Genomic DNA, 8,850 nt, shown 5'->3' on the forward strand with positions numbered 1-8,850 from the left:
TACGCCGTCGCCGGCGACTCCCTGCAGCCCAGCTCCAGGTTGAGCTGTTGTTCAGCATCTTAGCTGTGGAGGGCACTGTCACTGGCCCTCATATGTGGGATCCGAACCAGGGCCCTCTGGCATCCCAAGCCAGTTCTTAACCATCGTGCCACTCGGCCGGCCCGAGGTGGGAGTTTTTATTGAAGGCTTTCCCACATTCCCTGCATTTATAGGATTTTTCTCCTGTATGAATTCGCTGGTGAACAACAAGCTGAGACTTGCTACAGAAGGCCTTCCCACATTCTCTACATCCATAGGGTTTATCTCCTATATGACTTGTTTGATAGATAATCAGGTTTGACTTCTGCATAAAACCTTTCCCACAATCACTACATTCAAATGGTTTCACTCCTGTGTACGTTTTGTAATGTAATCTCACCTTTGTCTTCTCCCTGTAAGCTTTTCCACATTCTTTGCATTCATAGGGTTTCTCTCCTGTATGAGTCCTATGATGCAGAATGAGATGATACTTTGTTCTGAAGGATTTCTGACACTCGATACATCTAAATGGTTTCTCTCCTGTATGAATTCTCTGATGCAAAGTGAGATGACATTTTGTACTGAAACCTTTCTGACATTCACTGCATCTGTATGGCTTCTCTCCTGTATGAGTTCTCTGGTGTACTATGAGCTTTGAGTTATTCCTCAAGGATTTTGGACATTCACTACATTCATCAGGTTTCCCTTCTGTGTGAATTCTTTGATGCCTTTTAGGGTTTGTCACCAGGCTGAAAGCCTTTACACATAAATTATGTTCATAGTACTGGGCTTCAGCGTGGGAGGTTTCATATAGAGCATGGAAAAAATTATTTCCCAGGACCCTTTGAGTCATCAGAGTTCATTTCTGCATAGTTTTTACTCTGCAAATTTGAATCTGAATTTTGTTTCAAACTTACTCCTCTTGAAACACATTTATGGTGTTTTTCTATAAATGGAACAATTTTTTTGCTGAGAGAAAATACTTTTCCCAATGCATTATTTTCATGATTTCTCCACAGGTTCAGCCTTCTCAATATCTTCCTGATGCATATCATAAACTTGCCATATTACTTCTAGGGGGGAAAAATCAATGAATCCTACCACTATCATGAAATGGAGAGGGATGGCATCTCAAGTCAATATTAAAAAAGAATGAAGAAAGTGATACAGCAGGTGCATAATATATGTCTGAGGCATCCAATAAAAACAACAGTAATAGGTAACGAACTGCAGGACATGAGTGTCATCAAACTTTGGAACAAATCTGTGAATATTTGAAAGCATAATATAAGAGACTGGTTGTGTCTAAAAGCTGCAACAGAAGAACAATTAAGCAAAAAAGGAACGACCAAATGAAATAGGTAAAGATCTGATTCAGCGTAGATAAAGGGGGGCACATCTCTTCAGTGGCTAGCAAAAAAGAGTCATATAAGGAAGGGTGGTTAAGAGAAGCATGCAACATCCATAAAAAAGACCTCTTTCCACTTATTTTAAGTCACCTCTAAAGGTTCAGAGACTATTAAAAAAATAGTAAAATAACAAAGGTCCCACACCAACTGTTCCTTTGCTTCCACTAAGTCTCATCACATTGGTTTCACTCACCTGGACTAAAATTCCCTTGGAAATTCCCTCTTTACTGTTCCTAGTTCTACTTTCTCCAAGTGGACCACTGCTTCTGGCTTGGTAGCTTGATAACCTGTCAAGGGGTAATCACAGAGAACCTGAGCAGTATTCGGGCTTGTGAGGAAAAGTTCTGTTTCAGGGATTGTGTCACGTCCTGCGTGGCAAGGGCAAATGGGACTCAAGAGGGGCGACGCAGATTGAATAAGAACAAGAGACAGAAGTAAGATAAGAGCGAGACAAAGGGACTCAGCCTAAGAAAGACTGAGCCCCGAATCGGGTCAGCGCATGGCTTTTATTGAGAATCTTCAAAGAAGCAAACTTCAGAACTGTGAATCATTAACCGTGTATATGTGGGTGCCTTAAGGCTTGTTCCCATTACCTGACCCCTTTGTACTCCAACAAATGCTATGCCTTCATGCATCACTGCACAGCCCCAGGACACTGTTACATGTCCTCCCAGGGGAGACAACTGATATCATTCCATCAGGTCTCAGTTTTCCGAGACGCGCCCCCCCCCCAGAGAGCTTTACAGATATCATTCCATCTGGCCTCAGTTTTCCGAGACACTCTCTCGACTACAGGGTATGAGGCTAATCCAGAGGGGGTGGTCGTGGGATTGGCTGTAAGGCAACAGGATTGTATAGTTTAAATCTCAGCAAAATAGAAACTTTTCATTTGGAAAATGAAAAGTAAGTCCAGTCACCGCCTGATCATAAAGAAAATAAATTCTATCATCTGTACAATCCAACTCCAAAATCATTAAGGATATCAGAATACCCATAATCTGTAGCAATGGAAAAAATACAGGCAATTAATGGGCTTATGCTGAGGTATGAAGGAAAGTTGTCTTTAACCAATGACATTAGGTTGCTATAAATTTCCAGCATCACATCCTGGTAGAGGTTCTTCTGAACAGTGTCTAGTAGCTGCCACTCTTCCCAGGTGAAATCCACAGCCACATCTTTGAATGACAATAAGCCCTGCTATAACATAATCCGTTTTAGTCTGGAGTTAATATAATGAAATAAAATAATTATAGGATATTCTGATTATTTATACTATGGAAATTTATAAATCAATATTTTTCTGTATCTAGTTTTGATTTATACTTTTTGGCAAATTCATTAAAACTATCCTCTCTCTGTGTATTCTTCATTCACGTCTTCACTCATTCATTCATCCAATGTAAAATGTTATTAAAATGTTAAACTACCTAAAACCCACCTGCAATCCACCACAGAAGTATTGGATGATACCTACTATGCATTTTGAAAAAAAAAAAAAAAAGGAAAAAGCATCGTCCTACATAAAATAGTTTCTGATCTACTTGAGTTCAAGGAACTGCAAACAGTTCAGTGAGAAAGAAGAAGAGGCTGAAGAGAACAGATGCCCAGGTGACAGGCAGGTACAGGTCTCACAGCAAGTGTACACATTTCCTGCAGACAATTGGTAGCCACTATGGTGTTTTTCATATACAAAAGTATGTTATGCTCAGAACTGCCTTTTAGGAATTGTCTATGACTTTTAGAAATATGATTGTATCATATTAAATTATGAAACAAAAGCAAACAGAGCTCTTAATATGTGCTATGTATTATTCTAAACATTTTACATATATTAACAATGATCTGCGCAATAACCTTTATGTAAGCACTATTATCTTCTTTTTACAGGTAAAAAGAGATTTTAAAAGTTTTCTAGCTGTGCCTTTTATATCTCCCACATTTCCTTAAGATGATTGTTCACTGGGTTCATAATCTCAACAACAACAACAAAAACAAAAAAACAAAAAAACCAGAAGAGGAAGACCCATCAAAGACATTTCTTCACAGTTAATGTCCAGGAAATATTATATTTACAGATCTCAACGAATTCATGGGCTTCCTCCTTACATACAAAATAAATCTTGTAACGTGTCTATGTTTTTTATGGTTTCCAGTATTACCATAGAAACATTTGTAACTCAGTTCTGGATCCTGCTGCATAATGGCAATGTCCTAATGATTAGCACCTTGCAGGACCCTATGACACGCAGACAAATCTCCCTTCCTGATGACTGCTCTGAATCATTTATTCTGTCTCTCAGTCTAAGAACATCCCTTCTAGCCACAATGTGTGTGTGTATATACATATATGTACACATACATACACACACATATGTATATATACTGGGGGTGCCAAAAAAAGTACACATTTTTAAGAGATGTTATCTATGTACTACTTTTCGAAGTTGAATTCAATTATGGTAGCAACATGTAGTATGACGTTCGCTCAAAATATGGCATTCATCAAATGAATGCTAGTGTCGTCATTCATTGCATTACAATTTTAACACAGTTTTTTTACTTTCTTAAAATGTATACATCTTTTGGCACCTTCTGTATATATATATATATATTTATCTTTGTATATGTTTTTATAAACTTCCAAAAATCTACTGGATAATGAACTGGGAAACAGCTCACCTGGGACTTGGTCATTTTCAGCAGCTTTCAGGAAATGGCCACCACTTTTAGTATCTGTCCTAAAATCCTGATAATGATGTCTCATCAAGGGTGTCCTCAACAAGGATTCATTTCTGGACTTGAGATCTCGTTTTCTTTCCTTTACAGGTGCTGCCTCATGTAGAAGCCAACATCTACAGATTTAAGAAAAGACTGTGGCATGAAAATAATAATAAAAACAAGTTCCTATACATGCAAAAAACTGTTTTAAGCATGTTCTTTTCACACTTAACCCTTACAATGACTCTTTGAATTACACACTATAATTATTCCATTTCAAAGAAAACTAAGAAAGGAAAGGCCAAGCACCTAGCTAAAAGCCACACAACTAGTAACTCATGGAACAAGGATAAAACACGAACCTTCATAATCAATAAATCCTCTGATTCCAGGGAGAATTACCAGAATTATCCTTCATATTAACAAGCTTTTAAAAAATGGGGAAAATATCTAGAACAACTATTTTGAGACACAGAAATCAAGAAAGAGGAAAAACAAAAAAGGCAAGACCCTTTGTGTGCTGCAGCTCACTGAATGGAGATACTTTCCAGGCGACAGCACAGGAAGGAGCCCAAGAAGAGTCTGGCAGTGTTGCTGAGTAAATGACACAGAATTCAAAGTTTAAGGAAGCAAAGGTGGCAAGTTTGCCAGGCAGGTGGGGGAGAGGGGAGAGAGAGACAGCACTCACTCTATAATTGTGCAGAGGGTTCCATTGAGTCTCTGGGTAATAGCTGATGAACTGTGAGGAAAATACCAAGTCCACTGGAAAGGAGCAGGTGGAAAAATTCATGAAGACCAGGAATTGCCTGTGTTCCCACTGGCCAGGATGGAAAAGACCTTCTAATATGCAGGGACTTCAAATAGAGTTCTCAGCAGAGTACTGCCTCAGTAACAGAGACAATGTAATCCTAGACTAAAGACTGTTTTGGCCCCACCTAACACAGCTAAAAGAAAGCCTCCAAAAAATCAAAATGTTTCAAAGCAACTTATCTACAGCCCAGAGCAAATCCCAAAATTAGTTAAAAGAATAAAAGAAAATGCTGCAATATAAAACTGTCAATATTTGACATCCAACAAAAAATTACCAGACATGCAAACAAGCAAAAGAACTGAAGAAAAGATCTGGATTTCAAGGACAATATGAGAAAGGACATGATAGACCAACCTCATCTATGAACTTAGCTATAAAAACCCTAAATAAAATATTAGGAAACTATGTCCACTAGATATATAAAGAGAGTTATACAATGTGCAGTAGACTTTATTTTAGGAATACAAGGACAGTGTAATAAGAACCATGTAATTATCTCAACAGATGAAGAAAAGACAAGTAATAAAATAACATAGCCACTTACAATTTTAAAAAGTCTTACTAAACTAGAAATAGACAAGAACTTTGTTAACTTGTTAAAGAGTGTTTACAAAAAAAAAATCCCCAGTATTTCTTTAAACCTAGGAACATGAAAATGATAACCACTCTCAAAACCTTTACCCAAAAATGTACCACAGATCAAACCCTGAGCAGTAAAATGGGAAAAACAAACTGAAGGAATGAAAATTGGGTAAGAATAAACAAAACTGTCATTATGCAACTGTTTTAAGATCAATATAAACATTAACTGCAATTTCATATTCGAACACCATAAAGATTTAAAAGAAAAAAACACTTTACCAACAAAATAAGTACCTAGGGGGAGGAGGAATGTACAAAACTATAATTTTATTATAACAAAAGGATACAAATCATAACCAGTCAAATGGAAGGACACAATACAGTGAGGTCTGGGGGTGGGGGTCCCAAACCAGAAGTTTCCACTGCTTTCCTCTTAGACTCAGGACACATTACTCATCTAGCATATCTGTCTGTAACAATATGCAGAGTATTGTCAACCACAGAAGCTCACTGAGCTTCAGTGTCTATAGTTTTTATTGGTTTCATGAAATAAGCATGATTAAACAATCATTAGCCATGTGACTCATCCTCCAGCAACCCTACCCTCCTGGAGGTTGAGCTGGTAGTACCTGGCTCAAAGCCCCAACGCTCTAATCACATGGTTGGTCTTTATGGCATAAGCAGCCCCATCCTGGGTGATCTCACTAGCAAAAACTATCTAGGGACCCACCATGAGTCACCTCATTAGTACAAAATACCAGGGCCCACGATAAATAACACAGACACTTCTTTCACTCAGGATATTCCAACAATTTAGAGGCTACCTCCCAAGGAATTGGGGCCAAAGGCCAGCCAATAGTTTAGTACAAAGCAATTAACAAAAGACTACCATTGTGAATATATCACTACTTTCTAAATATGAGTAAAGAAAAGACAAATTTTTCAGGTTTAAAATTGGCAAAGGAACATATAAAAAGGTGATCAGGACTGGCCAAGTGGCACGTTGGTTCAGAGCTGGCTTGGGACACCAGCTCTGAGCAGCAGGGCCCCGGTTTGGATCCCACATGAAGACCAGAGACACTGCGCCCTCTACAGCTAAGATGGTGAACAACAGCTCAACCTGGAGCTGAGCTGCCATGAATCGCCTGTGACAGTGTAGGCTGTACTGGAGCTGCAGTGGGCTCCCGTAAGTGGCTGGCAGCCGGCATGAGCTGCCAAGAGCCACTGTGAGAAGCCTGCGAGCGACTGCCTCACCTGGGAAGAGCACAAAGATAATACCAACATGGGCCAGTGAAGCGATGTCCTCCACAACTAGACTGAAAAACAAAAGGACAGCAACTTGTCTGTTCCCCTTCCCCAATTCCCCAACACTGTTCCCTTCCCCCAATTCCCCAATAAAATATTTAAAAATAAATAAATAAATAAATAAATAAATAAATAAATAAAACGATGATCAACCATGTCGGTAATGAGAACAGTGTAAAAAAAAAACCACAATGGGATACCTTTTATCCCCAAAAGATGATCAACAAGCAAAAATGAAAATACTAAATGTTGGAAAGACTATGGATCAAGAGGCACTTTTACACTTTGCTGATGAGTAAGGTAGTACAAAGGCAATTTGTCTTTTCCTTCTAGATAAATTCAACTACTTTATATCAGAAATTCCACTTCTTAGTATACACCCTAGCCTAGACAAATTCTCACATCGATCGGGAGACATATGTTTAGAACTTCACTACTGGTAGTAGACAAAACAATGCAAATGTCCAACAGCAGAAGAATGCATGTGTGAGTTATGTGGTATTTATGTAATGGAATTCTTTTTAATGAACCAAACCTACATGCAACATGGATGAATCACCGGCATGTAATGAGTAAAGAAAAGCACCAGAAGATATCATTATACTTATTATAAAACTTACAAACAAGAAAAACTACGGGGCCGGCCGAGTGGCTCAGTTAGTTAAAAGTTGGTTTGGGAGTGCAAGCTCTGAGCAGCAGGGCTGCCAGTTCGGTTTCCACATTGGCCAGTGACGCTGCACCCTCTACAGCTAAGATTGTGAACAACAGCTTGAAGTGCAGCTGGGCTTCTGTGAGGGCCGGCGACAGCATAGGCTGCAGTGGGCTGCTGTGAGCTACTGTGAGTGGCCGGCAGCCAACGTGAGCAACTGGCAGCTGGTGAGAGCTGCAACGAGCTGCCATGAGCCGCCATCCAATGGCCAGTGACCAATCTGCCTCAGTCAGGAAGAGCACAATGATCATAATACCAACCTGGGCCAGTGAAGCGGCATCCTACACAACTAGACTGAAGAACAAAAGGACAGCAACATGTCTGTTCTCCTTCCCTGATTCCCCAATGCTGTTCCCCTCCTCCTATTCCCCAATTTAAAAAAAGAAAAGAAAAACTAAAGAGTGTTCTCTTACGGTATCCACACATATGTGATAAAATAAAAGTCAAGGGAATAATACATACTAATTTGTGAATAGTTGTTCCAAACTTTGGGACAGTAGGTGGAGGAGGGGTTAGGAACATGGAACAAGGATGGAGGACTCTTCCATTTTAAAATACTCAAACATGACCTCTTATTAAACAAAATTATAAAGAAAAGCCAAGGCTAACGATGGAAAAAAACATGGCACACTGTGGAAACATTATATATAAAACATTATCGGGAAAGTTTGGTAAAGCTAAATCAGAAGACTTTGAAATGTGCATTTAATCTGACTTTTCTAAATTAAAAAAAGAAAAATATCCACAATATATAATTCAGTTTAGAAATACATTTCAGAACATAACAGATAATGTCTAGATAGTAAATTGAAGGTGGTTTTTGTTCTCTGCTTTTTATTGACGATAAGCACACAATATTTGATTTAAAAATTAGAGATCTCCAGGGCCAGCCGAGTGGCTCAATTGGTTAAGAGTTCGCTCAAGAGTGTGAGCTCTGCAGAGCAACAGCGGTTCCATGCCTGGCCTGAGCTGAGCTGCCAACATCAGGTGGCAGGATGGCTCAGCTAAAAAAAAAGAAAAAGAAAAATTAGAGATCTCTATTTAATATCAAACAGAAACTCATAGATGATATGTAATATAATATAAATAAGTTAATAGAATTGTTTTATTTTTATTTATTTATTTTTAAAGATTTTAATTGGGGAATTGGGGGGATGGGAACAGTGCTGGGGAATTGGGGGAAGGGGAACAGACAAGTTGCCATCGTTTTGTTCTTCAGTCTAGTTGTGGAGGACGTTGCTTCACTGGCCCAAGTTGGCACCATCATTGCGCTCTTCCCAGGCGAGGCAGATCAGTCG

General features: G+C 39.0%; 1 protein-coding gene across 1 annotated transcript in view; it reads right to left on the reverse strand.

Annotated features, from left to right (window-relative positions):
- The window catches only part of LOC109377411 (zinc finger protein 605-like), an 84,497-nt gene that overhangs the window by 39,323 nt on the left and 36,324 nt on the right, over positions 1-8,850 (reverse strand). The window contains 7 exon segments of the mRNA XM_019633740.1: positions 174-438; positions 607-847; positions 849-1,029; positions 1,031-1,108; positions 1,636-1,739; positions 2,496-2,621; positions 4,107-4,279. Coding sequence (XP_019489285.1) covers positions 174-438; positions 607-847; positions 849-1,029; positions 1,031-1,108; positions 1,636-1,739; positions 2,496-2,621; positions 4,107-4,121 — 1,010 coding nt within the window. The 5' untranslated portion in view covers positions 4,122-4,279.

Source organism: Hipposideros armiger, unplaced genomic scaffold (assembly GCF_001890085.2).
Source record: "Hipposideros armiger isolate ML-2016 unplaced genomic scaffold, ASM189008v1 scaffold_1393, whole genome shotgun sequence".
Taxonomy (NCBI): Eukaryota; Metazoa; Chordata; class Mammalia; order Chiroptera; family Hipposideridae; genus Hipposideros; species Hipposideros armiger.